General features: G+C 45.5%; 5 protein-coding genes across 5 annotated transcripts; 2 read left to right on the forward strand and 3 right to left on the reverse strand.

The window, feature by feature from the left end:
• Positions 1–269: 269 nt before the first annotated feature.
• On the reverse strand, positions 270–1166 carry DFL_002832 (uncharacterized protein; the record flags this gene model as incomplete). Its single annotated transcript, XM_067631677.1, has 3 exons — positions 270–632; positions 728–1011; positions 1100–1166. 3 exons carry the CDS (start codon positions 1164–1166, stop codon positions 270–272), a joined length of 714 nt encoding a protein of 237 aa, XP_067494199.1.
• Positions 1167–2598: 1432 nt separating this feature from the next.
• DFL_002833 (uncharacterized protein) lies at positions 2599–6853 on the reverse strand (the record flags this gene model as incomplete). Its single annotated transcript, XM_067631678.1, has 16 exons — positions 2599–2780; positions 2848–2905; positions 2964–3498; positions 3556–3767; positions 3833–4131; positions 4199–4821; positions 4891–4996; positions 5060–5245; positions 5314–5364; positions 5423–5564; positions 5627–5780; positions 5845–5864; positions 5927–6205; positions 6285–6471; positions 6659–6743; positions 6820–6853. 16 exons carry the CDS (start codon positions 6851–6853, stop codon positions 2599–2601), a joined length of 3153 nt encoding a protein of 1050 aa, XP_067494200.1.
• Positions 6854–9303: 2450 nt separating this feature from the next.
• On the forward strand, positions 9304–11070 carry DFL_002834 (uncharacterized protein; the record flags this gene model as incomplete). The annotated part of the gene is made up of 2 exons (XM_067631679.1): positions 9304–9780; positions 9847–11070. 2 exons carry the CDS (start codon positions 9304–9306, stop codon positions 11068–11070), a joined length of 1701 nt encoding a protein of 566 aa, XP_067494201.1.
• A 2717-nt stretch (positions 11071–13787) lies between these two features.
• Positions 13788–15428, forward strand: DFL_002835 (uncharacterized protein; the record flags this gene model as incomplete). The annotated part of the gene is made up of 3 exons (XM_067631680.1): positions 13788–14196; positions 14291–14981; positions 15065–15428. 3 exons carry the CDS (start codon positions 13788–13790, stop codon positions 15426–15428), a joined length of 1464 nt encoding a protein of 487 aa, XP_067494202.1.
• Positions 15429–15930: 502 nt separating this feature from the next.
• DFL_002836 (uncharacterized protein) lies at positions 15931–16464 on the reverse strand (the record flags this gene model as incomplete). Its single annotated transcript, XM_067631681.1, has 1 exon — positions 15931–16464. One exon carries the CDS (start codon positions 16462–16464, stop codon positions 15931–15933), a length of 534 nt encoding a protein of 177 aa, XP_067494203.1.
• Positions 16465–17578: the final 1114 nt, after the last annotated feature.

Consider the following 17578-nt stretch of genomic DNA (forward strand, 5'->3'; position numbering starts at 1 on the left):
TATTAAGTATATTCACAAGTAAAAAGTCGAGCAACAGCAGCCTGGTAGTGTAATCCAAAATTTAAAAAGCCCAAGGTAATTCGCCCAGTTCACAAAACAATGCGTATAAGAGGAAACGAGCCAAAAGCGATGTCCTCCGCTTGTTACCAATCCAAGAAATATAGAAACACATAGCCTATGGTAATAGGAGTAACTTGATCCAGGTCTTGATCCTATCATAGCTATTTATTATACCCAAACCCTACACTTCTTTTTCTGTTTTTAAACATTCAAGCGGTTTTATCCCAAGCAGCCATACATCCAAGGACACTGCTAGCGGTACCAGCCAAGCCGACAAATCCATCGTCTAGGTTGTTGAATCCGTAGGTGCTCAGAGCATAACCTGGGATGGTAATATCACAAATATCGCTAAGAAGCTGTTTCTTAACAGCTTTTTTGTCTTTAACCAACTTCTTCTCCTCAAGCGAATGCTCGGCCTCTTGTTTATTCAGGGATGCATGTCGCTCAGCAATCCTTCTGAGTGTGTATACGGAAGACGCAATGGAGAAAACAAGTCCGGTGAACCAAAACTTGTTTGCGGTATCGGACAGTCGCTTAGGATTGTTGAATTTCATAATACCCGAGGCGTCGAGCTGCAGATCGTGGTACCATTTTCTCGTTAGCGAAAATTCCCCGTTCGGCCGGGAGGAAGCATCATTAATATAATCAGGGGAGGGAAACCACATACGTAGTGGATGCTGTCCAATGTTAGATAACCGGCGTATCCCAAATGCCGTCCGACAGCGGCATATTTGAGAACGGGGTCGACGGCCTTCTCGTCATAGGCAAGGCTGGCGGATTTGAAGCTCTCGAGGTTCTTGCCCACGCGCATGAGCTTTCGGGTCATCCCGAATTGCTTCTTGATGGCATCGAATGGAGCGATGATGGCTGGGCTGTAGCCTTTTCGGTAGAGGTAAAAGGAGAGGAAGCGGGAAATGTATTGGATTAATCGGAGGAGTTTGTCACGACCGACTGTTTTCGAAGATAGGTAGTTAGCGATCAATCGTTTCCGCACACAGCAAATTCGAACATATAAGAAGATGGTATGAGGGCATCTTACGGGTCGTAGACAGGAATTTGAGGAGATGGGAGATGGTGGGGTGGTATGTGAGGGCGTCGGCAACCATCGTGACTGTGACTGTCGTTGTCGTGTTGTGGTGATGTTGAAGGGGACGCGGGGGCCTGCGTGCTGGGGAAAATCCGGGGACAGCCTGAGATTGGGGAATTGACCACGGCCGAGTCGATGTCTATCCGATACTAATAGTACCTCTCGAATGAGTATAAAATAAAGAAAAGGGAATAGAGAATGGCTTCAAGAAAGAAGAATAGAATAAACTAAAATAAAATGAGGTTGAGAGAAAGGGAAATGAACATGAAGAAACGGAATCGCATGGAATTTGCGAAATCGCCAATCCAAGTCGGCCTATTCAGGGCCAGTCCAGTCCAAATGCAACCGACAACCTCCTGTCACAAGTCAGCCGAGGCACAAACCTCCACCCCCGGATTTTTTGGACCGAAGACCTCACCTCAAGGGATACTCGAGGTTAGTTTGTGAGGTCGAGCCAATGGCATCTCAGGAGGCTATTGTAACTCCCCGTTCGTCGAAATACCGTTTTCGGAGGCTGGTGAACCAGGTCTGTTTACCGATAGGCTCATATCAGAATTCAAAAGCTACGTCACAAGGGTTCACCCGGTTTGTATATTTTATCAAGCTCAAGGGCAATATTAAGATGAAATTCGGATAAAGCTCCACCCAGTGATTTATAAGGAAGTATGCATGTATGCCTAACATTGTGTGGAACAGCTGTTTGATCATGATGTTTTTGTCTTGTGCTAGCTTACGGGACCAACCGGCACTCACGCGCTAGTCCGATTGGAAAGCTTCTCGAATGTGACTGTGAAAGTCGAAGTGAGGCTCTTTCACTGGTCTGATTGTGCATAGCAGTCCCACTTTCATCCATTTGAAACCGCCGGCAACTTCGGCCATCCAGTTCACAGAGTACCTAATCAGGGAGGATATCATGGGAACCCGTCATTTGGGGGTTTGTGGCACAAAGGGCCTGTCTGCTAACAAATTTTCAAAAATTAAACCCGTTATCAGACCTTTCCCTCTTCCAAATTCTGAACGATATCATAGCTCATCGTAGGGAGTCCTCACAATACAATCCCTAGTTGGGCCCCAAGAGAGCTTCTACATGGTATTCAGGAGGATGCTGGGGGAAAAAAGAGAAAGAAAAGAAAAGAAACAACAGCATCCGTGGGAAGAGCCAAAGTTAGGTAAGTGGGCTGTCTGCGAACATTTAGGTCAGGACGGCGAGCTGCCTTGGGTTGTTAGTCTGGACACGCTTGGGGGTCACAAATCCCACGCAACGCAACCCAAGCGCCTGAATCTTGACCTTTTTCTGCTGGGTTCTCATGACTATGATACCATGGTACACACATTTAATTTGATTCAGATCTTTTTGCTATCTTACAGACACAAAGGAACGCTAATGTAGGTACATCTTGTTACATAAGCTCCACTATCGGAGCATCGGTATGCCACCCTCAAATAATAGCCTAGTAAGAATCAGGTCTCACGGTGTAGTTCGGAGCAGGACTGTTCTTAACGATTCCAACACCTCCCTCAACCTTATTCCTAATAACCAGGTCAATGGATTCGAGCGCAGCACCGCTGTCTTCGAGAGACCATAACGAAAGGGCGAGGGTATTTTCTCCCTTGTAGTTCAAGATACCTTGGGCTAAAAAATTGATTGGAAAACTTAGTATTGATGCGGTGTGTATTGAAGGAAGGATATTAATACTTACGAATTGGGAACGACGTCTGAGGACCAATATCGTCGATATACTTGCCAAACTGCCATCCCTATAGTCAATCCGTTAGAAAAGGACCATCTTATCTTTAAATCGAAGATGGTACTCACATTAACATAAATCTCAACTCTATAAGACTCCTTAACCTCGTTTCCAAAATCAATAGAAATCGGATAATCAACTCCATCCGGAATATTCAAACTAAACGTCGTCCTATAAAACTCAACACCAGGCCCACTAATCCCCTTCAAAGGCGACTTGGAAGCCCACTTCGAATCATCAAATCCAGGTAAATGATACCCCTTTCTAACCGCGAAAAGTCCACCTTCGTTATACCCACCACGAGCCCAATCGACGAATTTCTCGCCGCCGAGGTTTCCGGTGAGTTTCCAATGTTTGAGGGTTGGAGTTGCCCCGCCGAAGGAGTAGTCACTTAGGCCGCGGAAAGATTTGAAGTTTTCCTCACCGCCGAACCAGTTTTGTTCGAGGCCCATGTGGTCTTGGAGAATTGTGATGATGTGGTTGCTGCCTTTGGTCCAGGAGGTGAGGGGGTAGGTACCGTTGTGGGCGCTTGGGTCCGGGGCGCCGGTGAATGAGCCCAGGTATTTGTCGTCATCCCAGACGCTGTAGGCGAAGGCGTTTCCACTGGAAGATGTATTAGGTCAAATTATTTTCTTTAGAATGGAAGACGCTATAACATACCCCTGGATAGACAGATTGAACTCATTCTCGCCGCCAGAAGCCGTGAAATGACCTCTCCACAGAATATTTCCGGAATGGAAACCATAGTCGCTTGCGTACAAAACAACAGGTGTCGATGGCTTAATCTTGTTCGTAGTGGAGGTATGGTCTGCAGTAACCCAATTCGAATCATCGTAACCGCTCGAGACTTCCGGTAAGGTATTGATATATTTCTAGAGAAAGCTTGATATTAGAAAACCCTTCGTCTTACTGAATTCAAGCTATAGGAGATATTTACCCATTTCAAACGAGCAAGATCCGGAATATCAACCCTAGGAGTAATTGTCCTATATCGTCCTTCCTGTGTTCCATGTCTGGTAAGATCGGTATCGATACGCTTGCCGTTCCATGTATAAGCCTGAGCCTTCTTCGGAGCAATGACTTCAAAGACAGTGGTTCCGTTTGTGTCTCCAGTTAAAGCGAGTGTATTGCCGGAGAACTTTGCGGTTCGGAGTAAGTACCCGCCTTTGATGATAACTGGGAGATCATCTTTGAGGTTGACATCGGGGACCCAGAAGTTGTAGGCGTTAACTCTATCTGTTGGATTTTTGTTAGGTTAGCTGGGTGCTCAATGCAGTTCAATACGCACAATAGGAATCCATACCGACGACATAGAGGAGAATATCATCACCAAGAGCGACAACAGTCTCATGTCCAACAACGAACTGCAGTGTCAATGAACTGCTAGTTTGCTTATGGGTAACAGTGTTCGATTTCCCTCTTCGAACATCCACCTTACGAGCCGTATTCGTAAGAATTGAAATCTCACCGGACTCGCCAGTGTTAGCATATAGCAAAACCACAGTCTTACCATCAATAACCTTCCATGTCAAAATCTCCAAAGTAGAATAAAGAATATCAACAGGTCCCGCAGGGTAATCCGTCACAAGAATCTTAGAATCATGAGCCGGAAGACTAAATGCCGCATTTCCAAGTTGAGGAACAGTGAGCTGTCCCGCACTTGTTTCGATATCGACTTTAAAAGCGGAGTTTGTGTTCTCAGAAGGCTTGCTTTGGCGGATGATATAGAATCTTTGATTTTGGCCAACTTCATCCCAGAGCTCTGTGATGGTTATGTTGGACCCGCTGGTGGGGAATTTTTGAACATCGACGGGGACGGAGGTTAGGTATGCTGGGCTGACCATGAGGAAGTTGGCTTGGAGTTTGATTTCGTAGTATTTCTCACGGAGGGTTCGGTCTTCGGCAATAGCGGCGGCATAATCGTATCTAGATGATCAATATGTATCAGTACGGTGTTATATCAGAAGACGAAGGGGAAGAAGAAAATATACTCACGAAGAATAGCCACCAGGGTTAGTTATGTGGCCCCAATTTGTTCCTCCGAAGGTCATGTAAATGTTCAAAAGATGCGTAGCCGAAGCATATGCATTCTTGTAGTAAACTATACCAAATACTCAGCTAAACCCTTCCATTTCCGATATAAGATAAGATCAGTGATGTTTACCTCGAACCATCTCGGGTCCAATCAATTTGTAACATTGTTCGAAACCAGCTCCTCCCCATGGATCAAAGGCTCCACCTTGGTACTCCAAGATCGAGTTTGGAGTATTAGGTGCAACCTCTCTATGGGATGCGTAGAAGTAATCTGGTGGGTCCGGCCAGCTTGAAATTGGGTTTGCGCAGTCGAAACCTGATATTATCGTTAGCCTTCTATCCATTTCCCAAAAAGGGTCTCTAAGTTGGAGGAGCTTCAATTACCAGCAGGGTAGTTATCGTAACCGTAGACGTCGACAGATGTGAAATGGCCACCTACAGAATTAGAATCGTTAGTTAATTCAATCAGACTACGTAACTGCAACTGGCTCACCAATCCAAGCATCGTTGGAAACAGTTGGAATCACGATTCCTGCCTGCTCAAAAGCTTCGAGTAATAGTCGTTCGTATTCAAGGTCCTCCTGGGGATTAAGAGTTCCATCAGGATTCATGAAGCCAGAATACTCGTTTTCGGGCTGTCCAAAAAACTCTTTAGTATCAACTAAAAATCAAATTAGAAAAGCTTGATTTATCGTACCTGGGCAATTATAATTGGGCCACCATTGGTGATTTGATTCTTTGCAATGATCTTTCCAACGGAATTGATGTAAGGTTGCCATGCGGCCGTGTAGTTGGAATTCGAATTCCTCCATTGGCCTTCGACTCTTGCACCCCATCCGGGAAGACCACCACTGTTGATACCAGTCAGCATTTGAACAAACTTGACGTATAGCCGGATGAATCCAAAATATATACCCCGCAGACTCAGCATTGATCTATTCAACAGAATCAGCAATTTGGCACTCAAACGTATATCAACCCAACTATTCCAACATACATATGGCCCAGGTCTCGCAATAACCCACAACCCAGCAGCCTTAGCAGCATCGAAGAAAGGTTGCAAATTAAACACACCATCCCAATTGAACTTCCCTCTCTCATACTCCACAACACCCCAATGGACGTATATCGATACTGCATTAAACCCCAACGCCTTAATCTTCTGAAGAACGTCGAGATGTAGATCCTGAACCGGGTTACGGAATGGATGAACTTCACCGCTATAGATTAAAACACGTTCGCCATTGATGTAGAAGGAGTATTTGTCCCAGGTGACCTAGCATTATATTTCATTATATTAGAGGAACTTGGGTTCCTTGGATATATAAGATAGTATTCATAGACTGTATACTTACGATGTTTTGTTCGCCGGATCGTTTGACCTTAAGACCTGCTGGGGATTCCTGAGGGATGACGGCGGCTTGCGCCACCGCAGCAAATAATGCGATTTTGCTGAACGAAACCATCCTTGTAGCAACTATTCTTCCGGAATCGAGCTTGAGGTACCACTTCCCTGGTCTCAAAGAAATCCTTCCCTTCCCTCTACATCAAGTAGGAACAATGTGCTCTTTATATATCTTTACTATTGATCCATAGCTACTAACCTATAACCTCATTGTTACCTTCGCACCATAGCTAGTGATCTGCGAAGTAGGTAGGTAGGTACTTAGGTAGGCATCGGATCAATATGATGCAGCTCCAAATGCATGGATTCAGGATTAATCTATACGCAAGCATCTCAAAAAAAATCTGCCAGAGTTTCTCCGTCGTCAGTTTCCCTACCGCAAAACCTTGAGGATCATCACAAGCGTCGGCTAATTTCAAGTAGTTAGAAGGGAGGTTAAATGCGGAGAAACCAGGTTTAATCAACAAAGCATAAATATTACATACGGTAGGTATATATCGAAGAGGTTAGGTGGGACATTTTGCACTGGTTGGTTATGTGGGTGCTGGTTCCTTGGTACGAAATCATGCTCTACCTTGGATCAATTCAAATTGATGCGCCATATTTTCGGATATTGGCGAATATTCGAAAGCGAGGTTGGTAGCCAGGCTGAGGTACCGACTGCCTACCTGCAGGAACATATTTCTCCACAAAGGTTTTCCTGGTTATTATTAGCCTATTATCGGTCGGATTATGAGCTTCCGTGTTATGGTGTTTCATGCAAGGGAAGGAATTTGGTGCTTTGAGTTTCACTTACAACCATGGATATGTTTATAACTTGATCGAACGGATGGTATGATCTACCGAGCCGTAGTAGACATGTCTCAACCAGTTACCTTTTTTGGGAAGGTGTTTATATACGCTTATACGCTTGAGCTTGGTCTATACACTGGGAAAACTCCAATCCTAAATATCATGGTAGTAGAGGTAATTGGAGTTCACAATTTTTTGGATAACTATATGCCTATTTTCAGGTGAGAGTTCGAAGTTAGAAAGAACCAAAGAACACCTCAATACAAAGAAGCGATGATGCAAAATTTCCGATTCTATTTTACTTCATAGATGATTCGATTCCGGGCTGATACCTCCGCTCATGAAACGGACTGACAAAGTCCGAATCGAATATAATCGATGTCCGTTCCTGCCGATGTTCAAATGTCATTATGGGGCCTCAACCGGTAATGGCTGACGGGAGGCTTTCAGGCTAACCGGTTCGTCTGGCTAAATCCAATTTTACCACTGGTAAACTTGACGACATAACGTACAAGTGGGTTGTTTGTTCTTAGCTTTCTGGCTCGCATAAAAAGCGGAGAGATAGCTTGTTCTTCTGCAGGCACGGCGCCGAGAAGTCTTCAGTTGAATCGAATTCCTTGGGTTTGAATAGAATCTCGACTCAATTCGTAAACAGTTGAACGCCAGCGCCCAAGTTTAGTTTCTCACTCCCAACACAATTGCAAATATATCAACGTCATTCGAATACTGTCGAATTCGAAGCCCGATATAAGAAAGTTTTCCAAGCTATCGACACGCGTACAAGCCTAGGCTTCAGAAGGATCGCTTCGTCATTCGTTTCCTGGCATACGTAGCACCAATTGTGTACTTCTGGCGCTCGGGAAACCGGGCTCATTAGTTTATCTTTTCACCGGGAATGATATCGTGATCACTAAATTTATAAATTTTATAACAGAAATGCAATCCACAGTATGTAAGTTAACGTTATTCGACGCTATTATAATTACAAGGCAACAGATTCGTCTTGAGGCCAGCCGCCAGCATGCTTTTAAGTCTCAAGACGTATGATGTACACTGTGTAACTTAGAGAAGAAATTTTTTGCTCGGTACTATAGCTAGTATTGATATATCGCGAACTTCATTCCAAAAAAGCGGTACCAAAAAATAAAAAAAGAATAAATAAAAAAAAGGATTATATCTACAACAATTGGGATTCGCCTTTAGTCACCTACAAGGCTACTAATCAATCAGTATGAAGCTTGAGTAAGGCAGAGCGGACGGGATACCCTATCTTTCTTCATCCTATGGTCGTAGATATCAGGGTTAAAAAATTGTGGGTAGATATATGAATCTGGAAGCTCGTGAAAGGGTTTAGGGCTTTAACACTAGTTACACCGAGGCTAGTTTTGGTTCTTGCAAATTCGCTACTCGTACTGAATACCAAAAAGAGTTACGATTAAACGAATCTTGGAATTTCCGCGTAATCTTCGAAGCTTCCATTATGCGTTTTTGCAACTTGAGAGTTCGCTTAATTAACTATAGCTTCTGCAACAATGCGAAGCCTCTTTCGCATGTCTACAGGCTAAAAAACAACTATTGGGAAGATGCATCATTTCGCGGGACAGAAACCTGTCAAAGGATCTCGCCAAAATGGCACCTGTGATTGGTTGCAGAACCACAGCCCCCAAGACCACCACCACATCAAAAAGGGGCTAGTTAGCCCCAACGTCAAGGCACTGCTCGCACAGCCTTACCAGTTCAACATCTTGAACGCCCAAGTCCCAAAGAGACGAGTACTCAAGCACCGAACAAAGAGGAAGAAAAACCTGGAAAAGAAGTCCCTTTTCAGGGTAATTCCCAACATCACAAGATATCGCGAATGTCGCGACCTCGGTATCTTGAAATAGACTTCTAAAGGTTCCAAAAGTTCGGAACCCAAAACACTCGGTGCCGAACTTAGACTCATTCTCCCCAATCATTCAAGTGAGACGCGTAGTTCGCCTAACGACGTCGTGCCACTTTGGTAATTTGAGCTTTCAAGTTGTGATGCGGCTGTTGGAAGCTTATATAGACTTGTCCATGTCGCTCTTGTTTTGGAGATTCGATATCCTAAAGAAGACATTCAAAAATCATACCATCATCGTCGCCTTTGATTAGACTATCTTTCTATAGTATATTTCCTTTAAATATTGCAAAATATGTCCCGCGAAGACCCCGTTCCCGAGTATACCGAAGGCGGCTCTCTGGAAGACGACCTGCGCCGGATAGCCGAGGCATCAAATAATACAACAGTAACAACACAAGATGCCATAACACCTACCCCGCCCCCACCTTCGAGTAGCATTCCTGAGCCTGAAATCAACAGCGGTGACCCTGACACCGATGAGTTGATAAGGCGCTTAATACGAGAAGATGCCGAGGAGGCAGACGCACAAAGACGCACAAGCACCAGCGGACCCGTTCCACCCGCAAATGTTGTTCAAACTTTCTTCGACGCTATCCAAAATGAGAACAGTGAATTAATATCTGCTTTTATTGAAGGTGGCTTTGTGAAGGTCGATACAAAGAATAGCCATGGAGTGACCCCGTTGGTGGCCGCCGTAAGGGCGAACCACGTTAGAATCGTCCAACAGTTGGTGGATTATGGCGCTAATGTTAACGAAATGTCCACGGAGGTAGGGAATAAATCTAGCTTTAAATTAATAGGATAACTTGACAGTATCTGACAGTTTCTGTTACAGAGCGATCCAATTAATCCATACTATCGACGATACCGCCATGGGCACCTCATCCCAAATCCGTATGAGCACCTTATGCGAACTCCGCTCATGGTAGCGGCAGAAAATGGTCACCTTCCATTAGTAAAACTCTTCTTCGAAGTTTTCCATGCAAAAGACGACATTGTCCCACCAGATGGAATGATAGCACTCCGCCTTGCGGCTAAGAATGGACATCGTGAGGTTGTTGATTACCTTCCATCCCGTAGAACTGGCGGTATGCAAAGATGGCAGTACAAAAATAGGAATTCCGTGCGAAGAGCAAGAATAATTTTGATTGATATCTACTGGTTTCTCAGAATTGTCTCCTACGAGATTCCTAGATTCTTTGTCTGGTCGATTCCGAAGCATGTTATTGTCCGTCCGGTGAAGAGGAGTGCTGTGTACTTGTGGAAACACAAGAAGGATATCGCGGAAGGTATCAGAGATGGGATTGTTGCTACTGGGAGAGGCATCGCGAAATATGCCAAGAAAGCGACAATCGGAACAATAAACGGCATCAAAGCGACCCCAGCAGCCACGGTTCGTGCTGTAAAGGCAACTGCCAGAGGTATCGTCACTGGAGCTAAAGCAACGTGGAAATTCCTTACGGTCGACTTCCCGAAATTGCTCGTGAGGTTTATCAAAGCTACCCTCAAATTTATCAAAGATGCCGCGATAGGACTCAAAAACGCAATCGTTAGTACCGCCAAGGCCCTCAAGAAGTTCACGGTATGGCTTGTCAAGGCAACTTGGAAGTTGATTACGGTTACGATCCCTAAACTCATTACCATCACTTTCAAATGGATTTGGAATGCAACCAAATACGTTAGCAAAGGTATTGCCGGCTTCTTTGCCCGCCTGGCTTCTGCCATCCACACCCTCATTACAAAGATGGTCAACTGGGTTTCTGGTATCACATGGAAGGATGTACTCGACGGTTTCCTCGAAACTCTGAAGTTCGTTTTCGTTGGTATACCCGTAATGGTCGTCGATGGAATTGTACACACGGGGAAGTTTATTAAGAAGGTGCTGAAGACTTTGTTCGGATGGGTTGGGGAGGTTATATACTATATTGGTATTGGTATCATCCTTGTGGTTGTTTATCTGCCACGGAAGATATTCGAACTTTTCGTGGAGCTGTTCAAGTCGATTGGGAGAGGTTTACACGAAGTTGCCGTTTGGATTAATCCAAAAACGGTTGGCTAGTTGCTGTACGGCATGTATATGCATCCCATACTATCTATTCGGGTTCTTTATTTGGTTGTTTTATAAATTTAGTTAGTTCGGCGTTTGGGACCGGTGGGGCTATATTGGGGGAAACTTTTGTATATTTCAGTTTTACATTGCATTGCGTTATCTTTGGCCATCCAGAGCCGTATGGATGTATATATTTTAAACCAAATATAGAAATTCGGGAAGTTTTAACTTGAAGGTCGTGTGCACGTACAGATGCTGATACATAGAGGCTGTCTGAGATCTTAAACTGTACCGTTACTCGAGCCCTATACCTTTGGGGGGAAACCGTTCCCCTAATCTAAAGGAGATATATGGGGTGGTATTCAAGACGGTGTCGTGGATGCTCGGAGGACTCTGGATTTGAGAATAAAGGATCCGCAGCTTCTGGTAATTTCGCTCCGGCCCACCTTCGGCTTGGGTTCGTCGCCTTTTTACCAAAGCATTGCCAAAAGGGAGGTATTCTGCTGGCGCCTCTACTTTAACAAGGGAACAGTCGAGATTGAGATTAAAGAGAGCGAGCGTAGTTTACTGGGTGATTGATACAAGAGCTGTTTGTATCTTGTTGATATTCGTTGTCATTTTGCAAATCTTGGTTTAAAAGTTATGATCAAGCTCAAGCAAGTCTGGATACGAGACAAGTTTATGACCTGAGCTCACTTTTTGGGGTGAGCTGACTTTGAGGCCTCGTAAGTTGCTCAATGGAGGAATCAATATTTAACAAACACAGTTACAGGTACCGGATCTCTAAACTGGAATGCCTATAGACTGATGGGAGAGGGAAATCCGTTGGACAATCGACAGAGGTATCGATTGCTGTTAAATAAATTCTGTTGCCGGAATGCCTATAGATCGATGAGAAGGAGGGGTCTGATAAATAATTAAGTCACGAGAAGCTGCGAAATAACTTGAGATAGGAGCCATGTCTCGACATTTGTGACATGAATACACGAGTATCTCCCGCAGGATAGGCGCTTCTATTGTGCTCTGCAAGCTACACATAACTGCTGAACATGAATGATTGGGATGCAACGAATGAGGCTGTTTGATTTTGGCAGCAGTGCGCCAAACCTTGCATTTCTGCATTTGCGCCCGAATTTGACATTGCAGACTGGATTTCTTTCGTCGCTAGTCCAGGGATTTAGACACAGGCTGGATCTGAACCGGGGACGCAGGAAATCTGCTTCCAGATTGTTTGTATCCAACGTTGGCAATCGAGTTGATATTTGATATCTTCAACATGATACCGTAGATTCGGGTACGAGGTCGTGTTGAGTGCGTTATCGCGCGACGAGCGCAGTATTCTAGAACTTTGGGACTAGTTTTATATTATTACCGGCGCCGGTAACGGTGGCCTCGATTGACTGTTGGGTTCAGCCAGATATATAATATGCCGCGACATGGCCTAAGAGGAAGAAAACAATTTGCGGGAACCATTGGGGTTAGTTTTTGATAATATTATAGCGCGAAGGTAAAAGTGACTCCAAAGGTCAACCCTATTTACACATTCCAAGCATTTGGAGTTGAAAGAAAGTTTTAAATTTCAAGGCACACGACTTACCATCTACAAGCTTCGCCAGTTTTTTTTTTTTTTTTTTTTACATCCCAGGCTTCTTTGGCAAGGTGCAAGCTCTGTTCGCGGAGTTAACAGCAACTCCGACAACACCCGCTCCCTGGCTCTCCTCTCCGCCTCATTATCTGGTCTCCGATTCTCCCCGCAAGGAAGGATACGAAGGAACGAAATGCGATCTAGGGCCCTCCAGCATGTCCTGCGGTTGCAGTTCGCACCGACTGCGCTGAGACGATCGCTGCCAGCACGAAGTAAGTAACTGCTAGGATTTCGCGCATTCCAACAAATTTGCTTCTTTGTTTCCGGCCATCTTTATAAGCTTTTATATGGTCGCCGCGCAAGAAATTTCCCTGCATTTGAAGAAACCCGATATTGCATTCCGGGCGCTGGGAAAAACGAAAGAAAGTCACGCCAAATCGGCGTGGTTTTCGACACAGTTTGTCGAGTCGCGCATAGCCGAGTTTGGCCCGATCTGACCTAAACTGACCCCTCCAAAACGTGCACTCGGGCCGACTTGGACCTCATTCTGGGCGGAGTTCTCCACAGCAGGCGGGCGATGATGCCCGCTAGAAACTTCCCGTATGAGTCCTAAATGCTCTCGAGGTCGCATTGTTTTGTAATGGTTTCACGAAAGGGTTTTTTCGTAAATGCGGAGTTCAAGCAGCTCTGCGATATTGCTAGCTCCGCATGCGCGGCAGGCATCGTTTTCGACTCGTCCATCCCACGCAGGTCGCCTTTGCATTACATGAGATATTTCTGATATCGGGAATGGTCACTGCTTTTTATCATGTCAGCTGGTCGCCGTCCCTGAGGGAGGTTCCTTTTTATGGGGAAGCCCGAACTCCAAAGCATAGAGTTGCTGCCCCTCTTCACAGATTGGGATGCTCTAAAGCTTGTCCAATATTTGACGCACCTATTCCTATCCTACCATCGACGAGCTCTGTCGATGATATATAAACACCGGTGCCTAGTCCCAACCGATTTTTCTCTCTTTCCTTCTCCCCTTCATTCATCTATCGATACCGGTTCTTTTGTATCGACTTGTGGAGTTCCCCCGCTAATACATCATCTAACCTTTTGAACTTTGTCGTCGTTATCAGTATCGTACCCAGCACGAACCATGTCGTCGACCACTCAGCTTCGTTCCCTCAACTACGACAACATCAACCCTCACATCAAAGCGGCCAAGTATGCCGTCCGTGGCGAACTTGCTGTCAAGGCAGAGGCAATCCGTAGGGAGATTGAACAGGACCCTTCTTCCCACCCATTCGACCATGTAATCTTCGCCAATATCGGAAATCCTCAGCAGCTTGACCAAAAGCCAATCACTTTCTTCCGTCAAGTTCTGTCGCTCGTCCAATATCCAGACCTCCTCCAGGAGTCGAATGCTGAAGTTGTCAAGAAATTGTACCCGGAAGATGCTTTGGAGCGTGCCAAATGGCTCCTCAAGTCTGTCAAGTCCGTTGGTGCGTACTCTCACAGCCAGGGTGCTCCTCCCCTGCGTGATAGTGTCGCCAAGTACATCGAGCGTGAGTATTGGTCCTCGTTCTGGTATCTGCGTGTTGAATCTCGTTTTGATATCTGGAATATCGGGTTCTGACGATATGGTGGAATGGTCAACAGAGCGAGACGGTCATCCTGCTGATCCTGAATCCATCTACCTCACCACCGGCGCCTCTTCTGGCGTTAACACTCTCTTGCATGTCATTGCCGCCGGCCCAAATACCGGTGTTATGATCCCAATCCCACAATACCCATTGTACACCGCCACTCTTGCCCTCTTGAACGCCAAACCAGTTGAATACTTCCTCGAGGAACATGCTCAATGGAGTACCAATTGTGATGATCTCTACACCGTTATCGAGAAGGCAAAGTCGGAGGGCACAGATGTTCGCTGCATTTGCGTCATCAATCCTGGAAACCCAACTGGTGCCTCCCTTCCATACAATTCGATCGAGGATATCATCAAATTCGCTGCTGAGAAGAAGTTGGTCATCATGGCCGATGAGGTCTATCAAACCAACGTCTTCATTGGCGAATTTGTCAGCTTCAAGAAGGTTCTCCGTAATCTCCAGAAGAAGGAACCTGGCAAGTACGACAATGTTGAGCTCGTCAGCTTCCACTCGACCAGCAAGGGTATGGTTGGTGAATGTGGACAACGTGGTGGTTACTTCGAGCTTGTGGGTTTCGATCCGAAGGTCGTCCAGGAAATCTACAAATTCGTTAGTATCTCACTGTGTCCACCGGTTGGTGGCCAGTGCTTGGTGGAGTTGATGGTCAACCCTCCAAAGGAAGGCGAACCTAGCTACGACCTGTAAGTTTGACACACTCCCTCTATAAGAGCTCCGGAGGAGTGGAACGTAAATCCTTACTAATATGGAACATTGGCAAACGTAGTTACAAGAAAGAGTATGATGACATTTATAACGGCTTAAAGACACGTGCTTACGCACTCCACAAGGCGTTTGGCGAGATGGAGGGCGTCGAAAGCCAGGACCCACAGGGTGCTATGTACATGTTCCCAACCATCAAGTTCCCGGAAGGCGTCGTCGCTGCTGCTGAAAAGCTAGGCAAGAAGCCAGATGAGTTCTACTGCATGGAGTTGCTCAAGGCTACCGGCGTCTGTGTCGTTCCTGGAAGCGGGTTTGGACAGGTCGATGGAACTTGGCATTTTAGAACTACATTCCTTGCTCCTGGTACCGACTGGGTCGGCCGAATTGTTGAATTTCACAAGAATTTCTTGAACACTTACAGAAACTAGATATTTGCATGACGGTGCATTCATGAAGGATTTCGTTATTGAGAATTGCTCTACGGATTTGGGGGTGTTTCGCCTGCGTTTGTACATATTTTTATTTGCTGTTGTATACCCTATTATTATGGCGGATAGACATTAAGCTAAAGATTCGTCCGTTCTTCTATCAGATTTGGTGGATGGGGGCGTTTGAAAAAAAAGCATCAATAGAATGATCTTTATGACAGAGAAGCGAGACTAACAGAGAAGACGATTATGTTTCTCTAATCCATCCGTGAGAGTAAGGGTATTAAATACATGCGTGAGAAGAAATCCAGTTCTCTCTCTCGTCATTAAACCGTGAACCGTACATATCGACAGTTAACCTGAAGAATATTGCGCCTAAAAAAGACATGCGAAAAGGCCTATACACAAAAACGCAGTAAAACAAAACAAACTCCAAAGAGAATTATACACCGGATGAACGACCAATTATATTAAGAAACCAACACGCGCGCCTCCTAGGCCTTTACTTTCCACCGGGCCAAATGCCCACCTTTGGTGCGCTATTACCCCTTGCCGGTCCCTTAAACGGGTGGCCACCTTCCAGCGCGCTCAAAGCCTGGTCTACCGGACTTCCAACTGTAATCTCAGCTACTTCAGTGACCTGTTTATCATCCTCACTGCCCTTCCCTTCATAAACCTTCAACACATTCCCATCTAACAACCCACTCTTTCTCGCATTTTGTACTCTGGCATTTAAGTTCGCTGACATCTGGTCCATCTTGATCTGGGTCCGTCGGCGAGTCAGACGCTGATGGTATTTACGGTAACCATAGAATAGGGCACCGATGGCGATTAATGCGATAGCGACGACACCGCAAATGATACCGATGGTTACGGAGAAGCCGCCGACAGAGGAGTTTGATGTGCCTGAGTCAACATAGACCGATGTTGTTGTTTCCGGAGCAGACGTTGTGGAAGGGGTTGTTTGTGGGAGGGCGAGGGAGTAGGAGAGTGTGATTTGGAGGAGAGAGAGGATAAGGATATCTGTTGAAGGCATTTTGGAGATTCCTAGTCTCTAAACACTAGGTAGGGGTATATAAAGGGATCCGAGGAAGGGTAGGTTTGTGTTATAGGCTCAAGAAGACTTCGAATCGTTAATTATGTGTTGATTATGTGGTAATTTTGTATGGGATTTGAGGTGTTGTCGAAGCGGGTTCTCGATATCTCCAACTTCAACTTTGAAAGAATGAACGAAAGAAAGATACCAGACCGAAATCTTTTTTCAATGAGGACCAGGATTTTCTATTCCCCTTATACTACTCAAGTAAATACCTACATCATCCTCCTCGATCGATTCTTTCAACCGCCCTCGCTAAACCCCGACCCATGGGCAAAAAAATATTTAGTCAATTTCATTCTTCTCAGGTCCCAGCGATATCAGCCCGCATGTATAAGGGAAAATTCCTCAGCGGGTAACAATCTTGGCCTCCATGGCTTCAAGCAAATCTTCACTGCCTGACGAGCAAATAGCTCCACAGACATCGACTAACAATGCCTATTAATTCCACGCTAGCGTGCCGTTTTCCATATCTAATTGCACGTCTCGGCGCTTTTATTGGACCTTGCTGATTGTCCATTTGTCTCTTCTCCCCATCGTGGCTCTAGACTCATCTGAGGAATCAGGTCATGGTTTAAACATGGTTCTGTTTGGTTGCGGTTGTTAGCAATACACAGTATTTGGTTCAAGGAGGTGTTGGGTCAGGGCACTCTTAAGGTGGCTTGCAATAACTGGCGGCGCTTAATTGGACGTCGTGATTCGGCCTCAGCGAATTTCGCGAAATGCTTGGGAGCCATAAGAACCGGAGTGCACCGCAGCTGAGGCCCACAACGGGAGGTCATGACAATGCATGTAGGCCACACGGGAAGTGCGTTATTCGACGGAATCCGGAGCTAGGGCAGCTCTGGTGGGGACTTTGTGTATGAAATTCCGAAATGAGGGCACGATTGATTTTAAAGATGGCGGTTGGCCATGCGCCCTCTGTTGAGAATATATGAACATGGGTTTCTCTCCTTCCACAGACAAAGTTTGGAGGAGGGTTTCTGGCTGGGATGCCTGGCGGGATTCTGTGATATTACAATTACGAGTCTGTTCAATGGGATTTGCACAGTGC

This window comes from Arthrobotrys flagrans, assembly GCF_004000055.1.
Source record: "Arthrobotrys flagrans strain CBS H-5679 chromosome Unknown unitig_3, whole genome shotgun sequence".
In the NCBI taxonomy this organism is placed as follows: Eukaryota; Fungi; Ascomycota; class Orbiliomycetes; order Orbiliales; family Orbiliaceae; genus Arthrobotrys; species Arthrobotrys flagrans.